At 35.6% G+C, this 21,720-nt stretch overlaps 2 protein-coding genes across 4 annotated transcripts; one reads left to right on the forward strand and one right to left on the reverse strand.

The window, feature by feature from the left end:
* Positions 1-906: 906 nt before the first annotated feature.
* On the reverse strand, positions 907-5,903 carry LOC135209651 (uroporphyrinogen-III synthase-like). 2 transcript variants are annotated; one of them, XM_064242374.1, is made up of 2 exons: positions 5,767-5,903; positions 907-1,780 (listed from the first exon to the last, which is right to left on the reverse strand). In XM_064242374.1, the coding sequence occupies exon 2, from the start codon at positions 1,760-1,762 to the stop codon at positions 1,010-1,012; it is 753 nt and encodes a 250-aa protein (XP_064098444.1). In that variant the 5' UTR covers positions 1,763-1,780; positions 5,767-5,903; the 3' UTR covers positions 907-1,009. The 2 variants fall into 2 exon arrangements, with proteins under 2 accessions (XP_064098444.1, XP_064098443.1); XM_064242373.1 differs by lacking the exon at positions 5,767-5,903 and adding an exon at positions 3,966-4,721.
* Positions 5,904-8,756: 2,853 nt separating this feature from the next.
* LOC135209652 (ubiquitin-associated domain-containing protein 2-like) lies at positions 8,757-19,980 on the forward strand. Of its 2 annotated transcripts, none has more exons than XM_064242375.1 (8): positions 8,757-9,177; positions 13,236-13,366; positions 13,903-13,985; positions 15,166-15,315; positions 16,711-16,879; positions 18,209-18,439; positions 18,585-18,645; positions 18,785-19,980. In XM_064242375.1, exons 1-8 carry the CDS (start codon positions 9,138-9,140, stop codon positions 18,928-18,930), a joined length of 1,011 nt encoding a protein of 336 aa, XP_064098445.1. In that variant the 5' UTR covers positions 8,757-9,137; the 3' UTR covers positions 18,931-19,980. The 2 variants fall into 2 exon arrangements, with proteins under 2 accessions (XP_064098445.1, XP_064098446.1); XM_064242376.1 differs by lacking the exon at positions 8,757-9,177 and adding an exon at positions 9,271-9,316.
* Positions 19,981-21,720: the final 1,740 nt, after the last annotated feature.

Genomic DNA, 21,720 nt, shown 5'->3' on the forward strand with positions numbered 1-21,720 from the left:
GAAGAATGCTAAGTTTTGGTATACTGTATTGAAATTTAAAAAAAAATTTCTAAAAAACCAGTATCTGTAATAAATTGAAAATCCACTAACTTGTACTATATGCCTTCTAAAACTTAGCCCGACCTAAATTTACCATCAGTGTAACTATTATTTAAGCAAAGTCCTCCTGTTTGAGCAGTTTCTCAGTTCATGAAGAGTAGGGCACTCAACTAGCCACTGTTCAAAGCATTCACTAAAGGAAAGGCCAAATTTTTCCATCCATTTCACTAAAGGTCAACTATACAAGACTAATACAATGACAGGATACATTAACCTCCTATTTCCTTAGTCTGAAATCATATTTTAAAGGGTATACGTCCAATGCGATTTATTTAATTTCATCGGAACCTCCTGTGTGCCAATTACTGAGGTTGCAAGATGAACTAACTAATGTTATTACAGTAGATAAATCCTTAATAACACCTGAAACAAATCATACAGCCTAATTACAAAATAAAAGGGATGCAATTGTTGACATGCATAACAAACCCTGACAATGGCACAGACAAAAACCAATCACAAGCTAAACCATCAAAATACTTTAATACACAAGCTGTTGTGTGCCCTTTCTAATACTGTACTAAAGCATTATTACTTCAACCCTGTACTGTTTCACAAGTTAAACGTTTAGTCATTTTGGAGCTCTACTCTGACAAATGTTGTCTAAAGCTGGTATATATTCCCTAACTTTATAATACAAGTGTGTGTAAATCTGCCCTCATTAAATAAAAAATTGGTAATGCACCTTAATTACATAAAAATTAGTAAATACATACTTAAGTTACTGTACTCACCTAGCATGCCTTCAAACTTCTATATCACCATCTTTTCCAAAGGTGGCTACAGCTGTTGAAATTATACAAAAACAACATTCATTATTTAATTTTTTCTTGTACTATATAATACAAAACCTGATAAAAGGCATTTGAGAGTCACGCTTACATATCTCTTACAGAGAAGGTCTCTCAAGCTAAAGAGGACTTTTGATAACATGCAAAAGGCCCTCTGGTGTTGGCGATGAACAAACGCCAAACACAGGAATGCTTTCCTTGACTAATGCTGCATTTGTTGTTGGCCCTATGGCAATAACCTTGACATTATTCAAAGAAAATCCTAATGCTTTAAATACCTGCATTGAGAAATTAACACCAGATGGACTGAAAAATACTATATACATTGGCATTTCCTCATTCATCCATTTCTGAACAGAAGATTTCAACTGTGGATGTTCTGAAGTTTCGTAGCAAGTAAGGGCCCTGAAATCTCTGTCTTGGCTGACCAATAATTTTGGCAATTCATCTCTTCCTAAATTACCACATGGATAGAGAAGAGGTTTATCAAAAGCAGGTACTTCTCTGAAAATGACAGGTGCTAGCTGCTGGGCATTTCCAGATTCCTTCCCAATGGTACTCAATTTCAACTGTCTCGAAACTGCATTGGACGTTGCTTCACCAATAGCAAAGACTTTCTTGTCATTCCACTGATGATGGCAGCTCACATTCAGGGTACTATAAAGCTGGGAAACTGCTTCTACAGCCCTCTGACTGGTGAATATAATGCCACTATGATCTCCTGGGCTTGCCAAAGCATTCTTCAGAGGAGCTTGATTTGTAAATTTGAATGTCAATGTAGGTATGTGTATTGTCGATAAGCCCGCAGTAGAAAGTGCATCAGCATACCGGTCATCTCCCTCCTCACTTGATTTCAGTAGCCATACCTTCATCTCTTCTATGACTCTGGACTGGGAGAAATAATACTACTGTTATTCTTAATAAAAAACTTAAAAGTTCTTGAACAAATCATTAGTGACCTAAAAACCAATCAGAAAACACAGAACTTCTCACAGTTCTGTGGCTGTAGGAATAAAATGTAAAGACCAATGCTGTACTTCGGAATATTAACTGGGTAATACAATAAGTTTTACGAGTAAATTTTGTCCAATGATAAAAAATTATCATTTTTTCTGTAATTTCAAATTTAAAAATTCAGACAATCAATTATTTGAAAAAAAAAATAAAATAAAAAACTTTAATAATTTTTTCATAACAAAACATTACAATAATTCACAGTATATACTACATTGTTTTGTAACATAACCACTTTTTCAATAAAAACTCATCAATCATGAGATGCACTGTTTCAATAAAAGAATACAAATTCCCAACAAATTGTCTTGATCAATACCGAATAGGCCTCCAGACATACCAAGGCCCTAAGATGACAATACATGTCACAACTTCTACTGTTCTGCAAAATGAGACACCAATAAGTGAGAGGAAGGGAGGAGACCAATACCACTGATTCATGTCTGTATTTAAAAACATATTTTGTATCATGAAAAAAAAGCACTGCTTAGATGAAAAAGGCAATTTAAAAAAGACAGGATGATAAAGTGCATCCATTGAAATGCTGTTAAGAGAGATATTAGGAATGAATCCTTCAATTTCTCTTTCTTTAAATCTTCAGCTGAAAGACTCCTTGGATAAAGCGGAGAGGGCTCCGGGGAAATCAGCCAGCAGAGAGAGATGTTATAAGAAAAAGCAATAAACAAATAGATATGAAGAAACTTAGAAAACCGATCCACCAAAAAATTTTTAAGAGACCTCAACAGAGTTTAGGAAAGAATTTGCTCCTCACTTAAATATTTGGAAACAGAAGATTCCACAATGCACTTCTTTTCTTAAACTTGTCAAACCATCCCCTACAAGCTATAAATTCATGCTCTGTACTACTTGGTCCAGGTTTGTTTTTCAAGCCTTAGCACAAATCATGGCCTCCAAAACACTATCTCCAGCTAACTGTTTTCATTTATCCACAATAACAACAATTTTTCTAATTCATCTATTATGGGAGGCCTCTGTTTTGTCAAACTTGTAACCCCCTTAGCAACACCAGCATATTTTATTGCCTTTTTATGCTTTAAAACGTACTTATGGTGGATCTTGGCAGGTTAAACTGAGACACTAAATCTGTAACACAAAAGCCTCTTTTGTACTTTTCAATTATCTTTTTTTTTCTTTTTTTTTATTTCATCTGTGATTCTTACCATTTTCCTTTTCTGCTTGTCTGCAATGGCTTTCTTGGGACCCATATTTTTTATTTAAAAAAAAAAAAAAAAAAAAAAAAAAAAAAAAACACACAACTATGGAAATATATGTATCACAAGAGCACAGCTGAACAAGGTATAAAGAACCTTTAAGGAACAATGCCAACTGACTTGACTGACCGAAACACTGTTTAAAAAAATCATCTGGTTTATCGGCTCGAATTCCAGTTTTTTGTTCAGGCCTCCAATGCAAAATTTGATCGACATTTCGTGTTGGAATCCCTTTATGCCATGTTCTGATACAGTCAAGGACCGGACCGAGGTTCTAATACATTTCAACGGGCAGCTGATGCCTTGGCCAACCTACTACCTACAAAATGATCAGAAATCAAATCCCATCATCAGAAAGATTAGGCATTTAACACACACACACACACACGACAAAATCTGGAGGAAATCCTATGCAGGAACCTTATGGTAACCAACAGTTTGAAAAGGTGCATATTGAGAGATAGACGTATGTCATCGGTGATATTTTACCCTAGCCAATCACTTGACCATTCTATCTCAAGCCTTATATACCATCCGAGTACCTTAAGCAAGATGTTTTTAGGACAACCACTACAGGTCCTAGGAAGAACTGTAGGTGAAATCCATCGGGTGTAAAAAGGCAAAGGTAGGTAGTCTGGTCCTACCAGACACCAGCCCTCATTACTTGTGGACCAAAATGTTCTTTGAACAGCTAGGTGCAAACCATTGTATATAGCCTAAGGTAAATGACCGACCGGAGACATAGCGGCCACCTCTCTCAGAACGCAGCCACTTCCCAAAAAAGCGCTTGAATTATGCCATTATTTTGTAATTTAGGAGAAATACTTACTTCGAGAGGTGCGTAGAGGTCTCGGTGTGCTGCTTGGATAGCCCACAACTCTTGACTGATGCTCATAGAAGCGAATTCAAGTACTCTGTCGGAAAGACGGCCGCATTCCAGGATCGGTGGCTGCCATGTCGCCGCTCGGTCATTTACTCTATTTAACATCTGCGTACCTTAAGCAAGATACTCTTTGGGCAACCATTACAGGTCCTAGGAAGTGGAGTCCAAGGACTCATAGGTGAAATGCCTCGGGTGTCAAAAGGTAAAGGTAGGTTAGTAGTCCGGTCCTACCAGATACCAGCCTTCATTACTTGTGAACCAAAATGTTCTCTGAACAGCTAGGTGCAAGCCAAGGTGTAGGGTAAAATACTGAATGGCCTCCTGGCAGCCACTTCTACCGCAGAGCAATGACCTTCCCAAAATTCGGAAATTACGGCATGAATTTGTGACTTGGGAGAAAAAAACTTTAATTAGAGAGGAAATTAGAGGTCTCGAGGTACTGCTTCAATTGATGCTGGTTCTTGACTAATGTCTATTGTGGGTTACAGGACATGTTAGAATACTTTTTCGGGAAGGTGGTTGTGCCGCAGTGGAGGCCGGCCATTCGGTATTTTACCCTATGTCCTATCAAGAGTTAGCTTACTATCAACCTTGATACTTAGTTTCAAAGACTGATTCCAGCTCATGCTCAGGAATATTCCTACAAAAAAAAAATTGGGTATTTCTATATGAGCATTCCGCATCGTTCGTCCCCGTGAATACAAAAGCCACCAGGAATTGGGGCATCAAATGTATTTAGCCGTGTTTAGTACGAGCCCCTGGGGGTTAATTACAGCTGTCTGAATAAATATTACTTAAAATTCTAGTTCAGGAGGTAAAACTGCATAGAAAAACCGCAACTGCCATAGTCTAGGCTGCCGCGGAATAGTAGGTAATATAGATCAACCAAAAATTGAAACAGTGTTTATTGAAGTGAGAACAAAGTGATAATAATTATCAACAAGTGACAGAGTGACAACCAATTAATTAACTGCCTTGTTACCATGATTCAACCAGTTTCCACTTCACCGCAGGAATAGGTATAACTTCTAGACAAAAGGTAAAAGTAATGATTTTTTCTTGTGTAGGAAGGTCTAAAGAATAGTGTAAGGTGACTATATATATATATAGAGATATATAGAGATATATAGAGATATATAGAGATATAGATATATAGATATATATATATATATATATATATATATATATATATATATATATATATATATATATATAGGCCTATGTTGGCAACATCCTACGCTACGCCTACTATAGCCCTAAGCCTTAGCCTTAGGCTACTGTACGCGGCTAAATCAAGCAAGGTTAGGGAAGGGTGGTGCTTTCAACATAACGCCGATTAATTTTAATACTTTTATACTTTTTTTGATGTGACTGGATGATTGTTGCTGTTGATAATACCTAAGCGTGAACTAGGCTACCTACACCTACTATATAGCCTACCTACCTATACCTACTAGTAGTAGTAGGCCTATGCAGGACTATCGTGTCGTATATATTGTGAAGGGATCCGTTTATTGGGGCTAACTCTATTTTTTCTGGTTTGCGTTAATAAATATGGTTCTGTATGCATAAAATATGCACAAAATAGGCCTAGCTAAGGTCCCTAATCAAAGTGATGGTCGATGGTTCATAAGTTACCTTTACGTACCACCATCTTTTTCTTTTCTTTTTTATTTCCCAAAACAATCCACACGATTAACTGAAGTGTCTGAATTCTCAGAACGTCATAAGAATTAACTTTACTCACTTAAATAACGGTAACTTCAATTGTTTCCTAAACCAAGTTCGAAGCTCCACTTCTCAATAAATATCTTTTCCTCAATGTTGTCAACTTGTAAATGACAGCTAAGGGTAGTAATATCTCTCGAAATGAAATTTAAGTTTATATATATAATAAGTTTCCCCTTTTACTTATTCTGTTATTTTATTACCATTAATTTTTAATTACGGTCATCTGGTATCATGATTCTACTAAGCTGTTCGAACTTTGCCTTTTTTTATAATGCTGTATTTTATATGAATTTCGTTTATCGTGGAATAAAACATCAAGTTAGCTGGATTTTTATTGTTTTTATTATTCTATTTTATCATTATCTAGGTATTTAATAGATACGCATTGATAATTAACGCGGATTGGAAGGTTTACCATGCCAAAAATGAATAATGAATTGTAAATTTACATCCATTAACCGAATTCTAAAACTGCACACGTGATGTTGCAATGAAGGTATAAAAAATTATAATGAATAATAAAAATCGCAATTTTCGTAATCATAAAGGCGAAATGGACATCTGAATTAAAGTTACAGCTTTAAATATTTAAAGTGCAAATAAAAACACGGAACAGCTGATTTCGTTGCGTTTCTTTCCTTTTTATTTCGTACATCACAAGTCGACTATTCACACGCGTGAACGAACAGTAATGGTGTATTGAGCCAGTTTAAACACTATCTTTAAAGTATAATTGCTATATTGTGTATATATATTGAGGCCATATTATACACACAAAGTGAAGTTTCATATTATAGATAAATATAAAATGACATTAGATCATTAACGCCAAACTAAATTATAGCCCACTTCACTGATAACAAATTTACCGTGAAATTTAATCATGCGTTTAATTAATTAGAAATTATATAACATTCGCGGATATTCTTTTCTATATAAATGCAAATTGATATTTATTTATACGGCTACTATACAGAGCTAGGTGACATTTACCGGTTTGGAAATTAGTAATGCTCTAGTCTGTGTCCCGTTCAAGATTTGCATCCTGGAGGTACGTTATATCTGCCATATATGTTATTCATATATCTTTCGTACCATATATATATATATATATATATATATATATATATATATATATATATATATATATATATTATATATATATATATATATATATATATATATATATTATATGTGTGTGTGTGTTTACGTTGCCAAGCATATATATATATATATATATATATATATATATATATATATATATATATATATATATATATATATGCTTGGCAACGTAAAAACAAGCACATACGTACTTCCTTTATTTCCGGATTCTTACCTCTGCAGTAGAGCCTTTATTTACGTTTCGTGTGTGTGTGTGTGTGTGTGTGTGTGTGCGTGTGTGTGTTACATGCAGGACACACGGCTGAAGATCCTTATACCCAGTTTAAACCGAAAGAACAGTCAAGGAAAACTCAAGAAACTTACCTGTTGACGCACTAGCTATAGTTAATTCATATAACTACTACACAGATGGCTTAGAGGGAAGTCGAACCCTTTCCGTATATACACTCGAGTGACTCGACCATTTTGTCCCAACTTTAAAGTGACAGACAGAACTATACAGTGAACAAACGTAGACAGAATAATACAGTTTCTTGCCTCCAGTATCTCATCTTATTCATCCCTTTTATAGAAAGGTGCCATATACTTCAGGTTAGTAAACACAATCGACGAATCTCCTTAGTCAACTAAACTAATAATAAACAATACACAAAGGTGGTGTTATAATTGATTATTGATGTAACAAAAACATTCCTTTCTCCAGGAATATTGTGGAGGACTTCAAAGGTCCTCAAAAGCACCTTCTGGTTACGACAGTGCTCGGTAATAGACCCTCCAAAAATAACCCTGGATGACATTTTCACTTTCAACAGATAATCTTTAGATCATGAGAGAGAGAGAGAGAGAGAGAGAGAGAGAGAGAGAGAGAGAGAGAGAGAGAGAGAGAGAGAGAGAGAGAGAGAGAGGTCCACTCCTATTAGCAACAACACTTATCACTTCCTGGCTTTTCTTAGCAACTTTATTTTACTAATAATTTCTGTGCTCTCATAGTTCCCTAATGGCTGAAGTATATTGTACTTCCTGGTTAAGTTGATCATTAATGCATTTCCATTTGCTTATTCTGGTAGTTTTATTCTTTTGTTTCTTTTCAAATTGGCAAGACAATTTTTTATAGCTTGACAATGGCCAAATTAACAACTTGTAGGTTCAAGTACGCAGATGGTAAAACCATCCATCACTACGCATCTTGCAATGAATTACATTAACAATTGATATTATTAGTCTTAGAATGGCCACTCTATCATCTTTTATGAGTGATTTAGACTAAAGAGGATTCTTATGAATTCCATTTCCCTCACAGTGACAACTTTAGTATCTTTTATGAGTATTTTAGATGATAAAATAAGAATTATTTATTACTTATATATCGATAAATACGAGATATAGTATAAACTTCACTACGCATCATCCCCTAATGATTTGCACTGGCAAGCCACGTTCTTATCAATTTCATTTCCCTCACAGTGACGACCTTGATATCTCTTATGAGTAATTCAGATAATAAAATAAGAATGACGGAATTGATACACTGATAAATATCGATAGATAATAGCCCCAGCAACGAGAAAGAGATCGAGAGACAGAGAGAGGGGTAAACAGAGAGAGATTAGTAATTTATATACAAAATATGACTAATTTACTTTCTATATTGATAAATAACGATAGATAAAAGCCCTGCAACGAGAGAGAGAAGAGAGGGAGAAGCTGATTTACACTGGCAATTCAAGTTCTTATTAATTCCATTTCCCTTACAGTGACGACTTTAGTATCTCTTATGAATAATATAGATATAAAATAGGACTGATTTACTTTTTATATTGATAAATAACGATAGATAAAAGGCCTCCCCTGCGGCTTCAGCAATGAGAGGGGGAGATAGAGAGTTCTCATAAATTCATCGCCATTTAATACCTTTTAAGAGTAATTCAGATATAAAATATAACTGATTTACTTTCTATATTGATAAATAACGATAGATAAAAGCCCCAGAGAAGGAGAGAAAGAGGGAGAACCACCACCAAGAACCCTGTTGTTGGCGGAGGCGGCCGCCGAATCCTCGTCCCCTCCGGTGGAAAGAAAACTCCTCCGCCAACTTCATGACCGCTCTGCTGTTTGTGTTATTAACAGCCGAGGATCCTCATTAACGTCCGCCCCCCTCTCTTCCTTCCTCCCCCCTCCCCCCCCTTCGGTGGTCGCTGGACGGGGCAAAGGACGTCAGCGATCTCGGTTGGTCGAGGATAATCGAAGCTGCCTCTCGTAGTGATGGCGACCATTTTATCACAGTACAGCACCACAGGCTTTTGTGAGTACTAACGCTCGTTTTGGAGGGTTGTCAGGGCATAGGCCTACCTAAGCTTATACCCTGCTTCGTGTTTTGTCAGGCCTGGGCATCTTTAGGCCTGTTTCTATGATGTATAGGCCTAGGAGACTCGTCACTGAAGGTACTAACTAGACTGGAGTATAGGCCTAGTTTTTATTAAGATTATAGGATACCTAGCTTCGTATATTGTTAGGTCTGGACGTCTTTAGGCCTATTTTTATGTATATCTTACGTATTTACCTAATATTTAGGCCTGGGAGACCTCGTCATGAAAGGTACTACTACCTACCTGTACTAGAGCATAGGAGGCCTATGTTCTTAGGCCTATTCCTATGTTCGTCTTACGTATGTGGGGGAAAAATTGTCATATTTAGGCCTAGAGAACTTCACCAAAGGTACTATCTACCATAGTAGATCATAGGCCTAGTTTCTAGTAAGCTTTCAGCTTCGTAATTTGGGTATAGCTACTGGTTACCATGTTAGGCCTGGACGTCCTTAGGCCTACTATGTATTTCTACGTTTCTTTTACATATCTGGGGAAAAATAATAGTAATTTAGGCCTAGGAGACTTCATAAAAGGCATTACTAGAGCATAGGCCTAGTTTCTAGCTAGTAAACTTGAACTTTCGTATATTGTTAGGCCTGGAACCCTGTAGGCCTAAGCCTGTTTAATCTTAACACATTTGCATACCTAATATTAATCAGCTAGCCTATATTTAGACCCAGGAAACTCCATTATGAAACTGCCCTCATAGATTTATTGTCAGGGCATACCTACTTAGTAGCCCTAGTTTCTAAGCTTATACCTAGGTACCATGTCTTGTATTTTAATAGGCCTAGAAGCTTCCAGGCCTATGATTACTATATCAATCTTAGATATTTGGGCTATGGAAACTCAGTAGATCTACCAACTCAGGGTATAGGCCTACTTTCTAGTAAGCTTAAAGCTTCGTAGCTATATTACTACCTACTATATGGCCAAGAAGCCCATAGGCCTACCTCTATGTTTAACTTATGCATTTACCCAATAATCTTTACGAACTGGATATTGGTACGGCAGCCATATCCCTGATTGCGATAGATATTGGTACGGCTGTGAATTGCGCATGCGCGAATCCTTGTTTACCGCCTCTGGCATATCAGTGACAGCAAGAAAATGACGATCTAGCAACGTGAACCGTGTAATAATACATCAGTTTTCGCTGAAAAACAGATGTTTTCAGGTTTTAAGCTGAAAAAGGTAATAGACGTCTACGAAGAGTCAGACTTCCAGAAATCTTATATCCATAGGTCATGAACGATCGAATCGGCCCTGAAAAGAGCTCTGAAGAGGAGATTCAAAGATTTGAAGCTTAGCCAGTAAGGTTGCAGCAGTCAGTAGTGCGTCCAATATGGGAAACATGCTGTTAATATAGACCTGATTTGGATGATAACTTACGATTGATTAGGCCGTTTACCAGATGATCAACTTTGTTAGTTTTCCTTACTACCATGAATACGGCAGAGCACGATTTCTATGTACTTCAAGTCTTCTTTGAATCTCCTCTTCGGAGGTCTTTTCAGGACTACCTAATTCAATTGTTCGTGACCTACAGATATACAATTTCTGGAAGTTTGACTCTTTGTAGACGTCTATTGCTTTTTTCAGCTCGTTGAAACCTGAAAACATCTGTTTTTCGGCGAAAACTGATATATTATTACACGGTTCGGAGGAGTTAAATATTTAAAGAAGATTTTAAGTACGCAGATAGATTAGTTTAGTTTTATTTCTCATCTATATAGTCAAAATCTAAGTATGTATAATTATTATGTATTGTGATTTTTTACATTTTCATTTACTGTCAAAATGTTTTTGTGCTTTGGTGATGACAGTATGGTGCGTCACTTTGACATTTTGAATTGAACAAGTTCAGTGAAACAATTCAGTTCGACTATTATTACTACTGTCGCTGATCTAGTGCCGTACCCATAGCTCTTAGCAACAGTGTACGCAACTGCTGCATGATTAGCAAACTGCCGTACCTACAGCAAGTCAATAGAGCAATACAGGACCATGACAGAATCTGACCTACCCCCTCTACACTATGTTAGTTGTACGGCAGGAAGTCTCAAATTGACGCATGTGCAATTCACTACCATACCAATATCTATCGCAATCAGGGATACGGCTGCCGTACCAATATCCTGTACCTAATCTTTATAACTATTTAGGCCTCGGAAAATTCCCTCACAAACGGTAATAATAGTATAGAGGAGGCCTAGCTTCTAAGCTTATGTACCATAGTTTGTTAGAAGCGTAGGCTTATGGCTAGTATTTAATCTGGTTAATCTAAGTGATAGTGACATGTCGGGTATAGGAAACTGCAGTTTCCTATAGTATTTTTGTTCCTTAGGCTATTAGCAATTTCCTGTTAGTTTTTGGTGGTCAACCCTGTAATTAACCTGTAATTTACCTTTGAATTCTATCCTACGGTAAGGAGACCCCTGGATGCGGTGTTTTGGGAGAAGGTTTGGCCGTGTTGTTGTGATATTTCCTGTTATGTATATATGACATTTGGAACACAAAATACAAGCGGAAATAGCTGGCGAATAAATCGAGAATGTGGCTGTTTCACAGGCAAAATCAATACTTTATTTATAAAGCTAGGTTTTTGTTAATAATTTTGCTGATGTGTAGGCCAAGAAGAGTTCTAAGCATGTATACAGATGCATATCATGCATGTTCAACTTTGTATTATCACCTTATGATAGGTTGTTTGGAACATAACCCCATCGTAACTTGGGGACCATCTGTATTTAAGGTGAACCTGACCTGTTAGGCCAAATCCAGGTAAAAATTCATGGGTAAAAAAGTCACAGGAAAAAAAAAAAAAAAAAAAAAAGTCACATCAATCTATTCTAGATAGTAAATCCCAACAGTTTAACCCAGTATGTATCCACCTTTGCAGCATGTTTAGTACAAGCCCGCTGGGGATTACCTTAAAAACATAGACAAAAGACTGTAAATTAGTAGTATGACTTATATTTTTTTTTAGGACATTTACCAGCCACCATTAGGCCAGTCTTCACCTCTTGTGTTAAAATCACCAGGCCCACGGTGGTGGTTTCCAAGAAAGGATTTTTCTTTTTTGGAATGGTGATGCAATCAAACAGGCTTGCAATTTGTGTGGCATGGGGTCCATCAGCCTTACAGATTGGGTGATGGCTCATAAAGTCGGGGTCGTTGACCAGTCCTTGACATTTCAGAGAAACCTCTCTCTTTGACAGGTAATAGGGACAGGTGTCTGAAAATGCCAGACCACCTTTACCCTTCTACCGAGGGATGTCACCCACAAGTCCTTGGGCACCATTTTCTTAGGACCTGTGGTGGCTGCCAACAGATTGCATAGTTGTCCAAGCTCCTCTTGGATATGAGCATTGTTCCTGGCAGTGAAGCAGCATTGAGCAGCCTGAGATGACTCTCCTTCCCATCTCCTGCTCTTTTCTGCCCAGATCAGGCTAACAAACAAACTAGATAAGGCTGTTATTCTTGGACATGTTTGCCACTCAAGTCTTGGGCTAATTGTGTGTTGAGCCAAATTTTTTTTTGTTTTGTTTGGTTGCCTTGGCCATGTCATTGCTAAGCCAAGTATACTGGTCACACCTTGAGTTGCCATCCCCCCTTAATAGCTATTTTGCTTGAATTAAAACAGTGCTTATGTTTTCTCCTGTGACATGAAATGTTTTAAAACATTTGTATCGTAGCTATAAACATTACTTTGTGATCACAGGTGGTTTCAGCGTGATATTAGTGTAGGTGTTCCAGCATGTTTGTTTACATTGTAATGGGTCTAAATCACTGAGGTCAGTGGAGATTAATTTAGAGTGAAATTGATAAGTCAAAGCTATTAACCATATATAGATACTGCTTTCAAATAGTTACTCTTAGTGTTAATACTTAGGAATGAGATACTATTACTTGGGAGGTTTCTGTGTACTTCTCAAATGCTTTAGGGATCATACTGTAATATGTAATACTAATAGAAATAATTATGTTTCAGATAATGCTCCAGTAAGTAAGGGATTAATGGGCTGTATGTTTATGACATGTACAGCATTAAATGTTCCCTTGTTTGCCCACTTGAGGAAGTATTTAATCTGCAAGCTTCCAGATGTCTTCTTGAAAGGAGAGGTGGGTACTTCATGGGACACCTAGAATAAAATTTAGTTCAGCAGTTACAAAACATTTATTCATTGCCATATTTATTTATGAACATTTTAAGTTGTCAGAATACTGCAGTATGCTTGAATTAGGTATTGTTTAAAGGGAAATCCTGTATCATTTAGTTACAGTTTTGTGAATAAATTTTTTTTTAAGTATTGATGATGTTAATCAATTTTGTCCAGTAATAGTGCAGTGTTTCATCCACCTATTTGTGTATGCTTGTATAAGTAATTCTTACGTGCATGTTCCTAGTGATACTTAGAAATTATTCTTTTATATCATTAGAGTGTATCTGTAATGAGTGCCAGTTGATAGTTGTTCATAAGAGGTACCTACAACCATCGTCTTTTATATGGGATACCTTTGGCAAAAACTAGTTAGGTCACAGAAACTTTGTATTAATGTTGGTAATTCAGTAAATCTTGGTTAGCATTGTCACTTTTTTGTTTTTTTGTGCCATTTACCGTCACTGTTATAGTAACCATTTGGTTATTTTCTTTCAGATTTGGCGAATAGCATCTGCAAAAATATCTTTTGTCGATACAAAGGATTTAGTTTGTGGGTCTCTACTAATATATTACTTCAGGTAAGAATTGTGTGTTGTCTGCTATGGTTAGGGAATATCCTGCCCCCTCTTTTGTCTTCTTTCCTTGTACATTCACATTTTGTTCAAGTCTTTATCTGTCTTCTGTTTCAGTGGTTTTCTGAAACTATTGATTGTAGTTTCAGTGGCTTTCTGAAACTGTCGGTTGTAGTCATGATGCAGCTCTCATAATTTAGCAACAGTATTTTGAATATAATCTTTCCAATTAATTCTGGCCATGAATAAGAGCATTTTGTATTCAGTTTTGTTTATCAATGGTTCCCAAACTGGGGGAAATTTGAAGCTACCAAGGGGTAAATAATTACACTACCTACTAACTAAATAAATCTCAGATGGATTTTCTCATGTCCTTTTATTTGTTACTAACCGCTCTCTATGGCTATGCGGTTAGTTGTTACTAACCACTCTATCCACTTGACTGTAACTATATGTTTATCAGTATATTTGTACATTTGGAAAATAATTTAGTAAATAGTCACAGTGTGTTTTAACTACTCTTTCCCTCATACACATGAAGGGGGAAATCTGGATGGTTGGATTGACAGAAAAAAGTTTGGGAACCACTAGTTTAGAATCTCCTTCAGGTTGTTTGTACGCGTGCATAGCATCTCCTTCAAATTATATGCAAGTGTGCAGTTCTCACTCAGATGTCATCATTTTTTCTGGTATATTTTTTATCTATTTTTGATTTGCCAGCAGATTCTAATCTCTTCCATTTCATCCATATCGATAGAACTCTCCTTTTCTCACTATTGTCTCAGTACAGATTTGACATTCTGATTTATTGCCATAACAGATTATAATAATTGCTTAAGAGGGCCATTTTTATTCAGAAGACTTCTAAGATGCACCAAGGTGTAGTGTTTGTCCGGGTAATTTATTCTCTTTGAGCGAGGAGATTTGAAGCATGATAAGATTTTATCAATATTATTGGTAGTGGGATGAGACAGAAGGGTGCAGGGGAAAAGTAAATGGCCAAAGCAGTTTTGCCAGGGGTGAAAGAAATTCTATCAAGAACCTTTAGTACAGTGTTCAAGGTACTCTGTAAGCTGAAATCCTTTTCTTGGAATAGGCAGGTGTGCTGTTGCTCAGATAGAACCTAAGTACTTTTTTTGTGTGACATGTTGATGCCACCTATTGTCGTTTTACTTTCCTATTGCAGAGTGTTTGAGAGACGGTATGGGTCAAGAAAATTTGCATCATGTCTGGTGGCTTCACAAGTTCTCACAACAGTACTTGAAGTACTGACAATTCTGACCCTTCAGTGGTTAGCTATCGATCTCCATTCAGGAGGATTTCTTCCGCCAGGACCGTAAGTTTGAATTTATATTTGGGGTAAATATTTTACTTAAAATTTTGTGGTAATTATATATTTTTATTTTTTATGAGGCATATTGCATTATTATTTTTTTGTACTCGCGGGTAAAAATTGTATACTATAAAGCATAGAAGTTTGTAAGTTACTGTGATGTAAGGCAGGAATCATAACATCTTGCATCTCAATTTAAAGCTAATTCACCTGTCCGTTTCTGGTGGTTAGTTTTAAATCACATGTTTAAGGTAAAGAAAAGTTAGTTATTATAACATTCAAGTTCAAGACATTATAAACAATAGTAAGTTGCTACAAATGTATATGTTTCTTACTCATTTTTGTCTCGCCAATGTTGAGTATGTACAGAACATGATCTTCCCTAAAATGCAGTTGTTCAGTTTTTATTAATAATGAAGGAAAGCTGGATGTAAAAAATCGCTGCAGAGATGATTGTAGTCGAAATGACCCTGTTTACTAACTAGAATTTTGCAGAATATGGATTGAAGAAACAAGGCTGGATGATTGGGAAGTGATAGCCAAGGTGATTGCTTTCACTTTAATGGGGATTGTAACGATCTGAATTATTGTACTTATGCTCATGAAAGCATAGACTGTGTTAAATTGTGACCAGACCCTCCAGCATATCAAGAAGCCACATCTGTTGTCTGTTTTTTTGAACTAGGCTCAATTATTGTTATTACTATTATCAGATATTCAAAACTTTCATGTAGAAAAGACCTAAAAGACTCTTAACAAGCAAAGTAAGCTTCCACAGAATAGTAAATAGCACTGCCCTGTCTCAAAATGAGTTGCAAGCTCTAATTCTCTCTGGGAGAAGGAAATCACAATACATATTAACATTTCCATTCTGAGAAACAAGGATCATAGGAAGCCGTTGATTCCAGAATGAAGAGCGTTCCGTTGGTGTTAGCACAAAAGATCTGTATGCTCATGCCAGTAACCCATACATTAAACAAACGGTACACTAGAGATGAGGCTAGGAATTGATTACAAACACACCAGATTTCAGTGTTCGTATCGAGACATCACAAACACCATTGCCTTAACTTCTCAGGTGCTTGCTTTGCTTGAAGATAGCTTTATAGCTTTTTTCTGAAGAATGTTAGCACTTTTTGAATAATCATAATGTAAGAGGTGAACAAAACTTGATAACGCTATTCAGCATAGGCCAAGCATGCAGCTCATGGTGATTATTCAAAGTTAAACCGCTACCATCAGATTCTATGTTCTTGCCATCCATGTCGTGAAATGTTGCCAAAAGTTTATAATTGCTTTTTTGTTTTCAATATGTGTTGCCAGTTAGCTAAATAGTAGTATTGATGATGATGCCTATAACTTTGACATTAAAACTTTCTTTGCCTAATTTTCTTTCAGGTATGGCGTCATTTTCCCTTTGTTTGTTAATTATTTATTTGATATACCAAGAGTGGCACAAACAAGTGTATTGGGAATTCCAATTACTGGAAAGACTTTGACATATTTGCTGGGTCTCCAGGTGTGTTCCACTTCTCCAGCAACAGCAATATCAGCATTTTGTGGCATAGTAAGTTTAACGTGTAAGGAACGTTATCTATAACAACTTAAAAGTGATTAAGCCATTTATGAATTAATATATTAAAGTCATTCTAAGTAGACCACAGTGTTGAGTTCAGACATGTTTTTGCTTTTTATCAAGTTTGGGAAACGGAAAATAAATGAGATGGAGGGGTAAAGAATAAGGGAAAATGTTATGTTCTTAGATTATATCATAGCGAGCATATTGAAAAAACCTTTACAAAGATAAAAGATTCTTCCAAAATCCTCCAGGACCTAATATTCTTCTGCAGCATGGGTCAATTCAACTTTTGGCATTTAAAATCTATGACTCCATTCATATTTTCCAATTCCAGCCGCACAGCCTTTACTTCACAGGGGACATCTCTCGACTTTGTACCTCATGTGACACATTGTAGTGTCATTTTATACCCCAGTTGCATTGCTTTTTCGCCTTACTTTTCTTTAATCTCTTTCCACTCTTCCTTTCTGGTGAACTTCTAACTCCACTTTCTCCTAAAAAAGCAAACTTCATGAAAAATGTGTAATATTTTTTGATGCAGTGGGTTTCTTAAACTATATACTACTCAGTATACTAATGACATGTGACCACTTTTTTTGGTGTTAATTTTCATTTCCATCTTCAGTCACTTTTCATCCGTAATTTACTTTATTAAACTTTTCAGCTGTAATTCAACTTTATTAAACTTTTTAGCTGTAATTTATCTATTTTCAAATTTTGTCATCATTGCATTTTTTTCTCTCTCAACCGTCAAGGTTTGATTCACCCCCCGGACCATCCTTACCCTTAAGACCCTCTTTTATGAGAACTTGACGTGGTCCGAGATTCTTTAAACCTTGGCTTACAGAATTACCTTGTTGTTTTCTCCAACCAAACCAAACTTGTCCTCCCATCATGTCCAAAATCTATCTGTTCCAATGAACTACATTCTTTGTGCTTTAGACAATTTTTCCCATTTCCACATTGATTGTTGCATTAAGTAGGTTTTAATTTGAAATTTGAGAAGTATTTCACACCATATTGGTTGAATTGCATGTTATAATTTACACTTTTTATGATAATGTCAATATGGTACCTTAAAATTACTTTTTACTTTCAATCTTTGCTTTAAAATGTTGTTCAGATAGGTTGTTTCTTGGTATCATTCACAATTGTTAGTGCAGTTTTGTATTGTGATTAATTTGCACTGTTCAGATATGTACATTGTTTCTTGGTAGCATTCATAATTGTTTGTGCAGTTTTGTATTGTGATTAATTTGCACTATGCAACTATCGTAATTTGTGCTTACTCCTGTATACTTCCTCCTGTATTTTCAGGTAGCGGGATTTTTTTATCGTTATAACGTACTGTGGGTGCAACAAGTCCCCTGGGTTCCGAGTTGGTTAGCAAGAGGTGCAAAAGCCACCCTTGCTCGCCTTCTGGCATCACCACCACCACCGGAAGGTCCTGCCGGTGCTACGTTGGAACTTCAGCGACAGGAGCAGATAGAGGTTTGGGAACAGCAGATAATGATTAATCGAGCACGCGAGATGAGAAATAGACCAGGGGTGAGTACAACTTATGAGTTAACTATGGTTTGAGAAAAAGAAACGGAGGATTCTCTAAATGATGTTCAATAAAATTAAGCTTTTTCTTTTTGCTTGTAACCAAGTAGAGGACTACAATTTTATAGAAGTATACATCTTATTACAGGCAAATGGTGCTGTTCCTCACTTCATACCAGACATAATGGGTAGACGACAAAACAACCCAGGTATTGTTTAAAATGTGAAATATAAAAATTTGAAATCTGTAATTGAGGTTACTTTATTCAGTCATGGAATACTGGCATAAAGAGACTAATTAGACTGTAAATGAACATGGTCAATTTATTATTTTTTTTATTTTCCTAGGTCACCCCCCACCACCACCACCAACTGAAGAACAAGTTCAAACTTTGGTTGAAATGGGATTTGATCGTCAGAGAGTGATAAATGCACTTCAGACCTGTAATAATGATGTCAACACAGCAACACATTTACTATTACAGGAGTCATGATAGTTATAATAAGGTAGTATATATTTATTTATAAATTTGTGATGGGTCCAGAGTAGATGGCCTTTGTGCATTTAGATTATTTTGTAAGTCTTTTGAAAGACAGCTGGTTTTTATTGACTCATAGAAGTTATGTTGTGAGAAATTATTTTCTACTAAAAGAAAGATTGTTCTACTCAACTGTGATTAGAAAGATTAATGAAAATACATATCTCACTGAAAAAATTATTCATTCCTACAAGTGATGTTTCAACACTTTCAAACTTTTCTTCTAATTAGGATGAACATTTTCTTTCTTTACAAATCTTTTAAACTTTGTTTCATACATTCTACATGGTTGGGAATACATCAGAGTGAATGCCAGGTTAGAATACATAACATTCCCATTATCAAAGCCAAATCTAAATTAAGTGTAAAGCAGTACACTCTATGCATACAATTTATGTTGAATTGTTAATTTACCCAACTACAAGTATGAAATAAGCTGTCCTAAAAATATGGTTTTCCTCTAACAGTATGCAAGGTATTTTGTACCATATGTACAGTAGTGGGTGGGTATATTTGAGTAATCTGGTCATAATGGGCAAGGAAATTGCCTAAGTAGGTTGAAACCTTTCTCTGATCCAAGATGTAAGTTGCTGCGGCAGCACTTTGTTGCTGTTCCAGATGTACAGTTAAGCTACCAATTTTTTTTTCACGGGTAGTATGCAGACTTTCAGCCGTATGAAAGAATAGTGATTAACTTTGGTCAACCCAAAATGTTTTAATAGAAAGTCCTCAAATTTAGTCTTGTTACGGGATCTGTACCCTTCAACCCCTCCCCATATTGGGGTGTTAAACCCAAGTCATATTAGTATTGTAGTTTATGTTTATACATATTTTTGCAAAAATTCTGTAACTCCGTGCTTATCTATTTGTATGTAGTTTTATGTGTATATGCACACATACAGATACACTTTTTCATACATAAACACTACTGTATACACAAATATTTATATACTATAAATTTTATATATGTATACATACACTTGAATAAAATATTTATTAAATTCAGATGGCTGTGAAAATTTTGCCTGTCAGTATGGAATTTTATAGTTTTCTAAGCATTGAACATAAACCAGGAAACTACATGTCTAAATACACAGTAATAGATGTTTATTTTTGCATCTTTTATAGTACATTTGGAAAATGTTAGTGTAAAGGTTGTCGATTGCAGAAAATTGTGAAACATATGAGCCTAATTAATAAAGAATTTCTTGTGAACATTAAACAAACGGATTTTCCATTGAAGGAATATTTTTAGGCGGTTATTATATAAGAACAAACCAGTAATTAAATACATCTCAAAAACAGATGTAGGATTGAAGCTTTTGTCTAGTAACGACATTTATGAGTTAAAAAGTTTAGCCAAATAGACCTTGACAAGGCATGGATGGTATACCACTCTAGTAAACAGCACTTTAACTCGCATGAATTTAGCAAAAAACAATGCTAGAAAATTACCAAAATGTAAATGACAGACAAACAACAGGTTACTAGACACAATCAATTATGAAACTGAAAATGAGAAATCCTAACAGAGTTTTCCATTTAATGAACAAATTACTTTGTAGTATGTAGTTGCAAAACGGTTCTTCATACGAAACTGCTCCACACTTAAAATGTAAAAGACTTCGGGGAAGATAAATTTACTGTTAACCCTTAAACGCCAAAGCGGTAAAAAAAAAAAATTGTCTCCCGTGTGCCGGAGGTGTTTCAGAGTGAGCAGGGAAGCGGAAATTAAGTTCATTTTTGGCTCTTTTTTGTCATTGGCTGAAGTTTAGTATGCAACCATCAGAAATGAAAAAAATTATCATTATCATATATAAATAATACGATATATGATAGCGCAAAAGCTAAATTTCATATATAATTGTATTCAAATAGCGCTGTGCGCAAAACAGTTAAAGGTAATAAGTTACTTTTTTTTCCGTAGTAATGTACACTAAATTGCGATCATTTTGGTATATAACACATTGTAAAACGATAAAAGCAACACAGAAAATATCACAAAATAATGCATGAATTCGTAACGCGCTGACGTAAACAAATTTTTCAAAAATTCACCATAAATCTAAATATTGTCCTAGAGACTTCCAATTTCTTTCAAAATGAAGAAAAATGATTGAATACTACTATAGTGTAAGAGTATTAGCTTACAATTGCAGTTTTCGACCATATCTGACGAGTTAAAGTTGACCGAATGTCGAATTTTTTTTATATATTTTTATATGCAATTATTTCGGAAATAAGAAAAGCTACAACCTTAAAATGTTTTTAGTTTTATTCTACATGAAATTGCGCACATTTTCATATATAAAACTCTATGAAATGCCTAATATGAAACTGAGCAAATATTCCGAGATGGGACGTAGATTTGTGGCGGAGAATCCGCGCGCGGAGGGAAGGAAAGATTTTTTTAAAATTCACCATAAATCTAAATATTTTGCCAGAGACTTCGAATTTGTTTCAAGATGAAGATAAATGACTGAATATAACTAGACTGTAAGAGTTTTAGCTTACAATTGCGTTTTTCGACCATTTCGGTAGTCAAAGTTGACCGAACGTGGTTTTTTTCTCTATTTATCGTGATTTATATGCAAATATTTCAAAAATGAGAAAAGCTACAACCTTCAATTATTTTTTGTTGTATTCTACATGAAATTGCGCACATTTTCATATATAAAACTATGTAACAGCTAATTTAAAATGATGCAAACATTACCACAATCGCACATATGATTTTTTCGGAAG

This window comes from Macrobrachium nipponense, chromosome 38 (assembly GCF_015104395.2).
Source record: "Macrobrachium nipponense isolate FS-2020 chromosome 38, ASM1510439v2, whole genome shotgun sequence".
NCBI classification, from domain to species: domain Eukaryota; kingdom Metazoa; phylum Arthropoda; class Malacostraca; order Decapoda; family Palaemonidae; genus Macrobrachium; species Macrobrachium nipponense.

Coding starts and splice junctions, on each gene's coding strand:
- LOC135209651 (XM_064242373.1), bottom strand. CDS start 4,124: ATGTTAAATAGAGTAAATGACCGAGCGGCGACATGGCAGCCACCGATC. Junction 1,781..3,965: donor ACCTCTACGCACCTCTCGAA/GTAAGTATTTCT, acceptor TATTTCTCCCAG/TCCAGAGTCATAGAAGAGAT.
- LOC135209652 (XM_064242375.1), top strand. CDS start 9,138: ATGGCGACCATTTTATCACAGTACAGCACCACAGGCTTTT. Junction 9,178..13,235: donor GTACAGCACCACAGGCTTTT/GTGAGTACTAAC, acceptor ATTATGTTTCAG/ATAATGCTCCAGTAAGTAAG. Junction 18,440..18,584: donor AGATGAGAAATAGACCAGGG/GTGAGTACAACT, acceptor ATCTTATTACAG/GCAAATGGTGCTGTTCCTCA.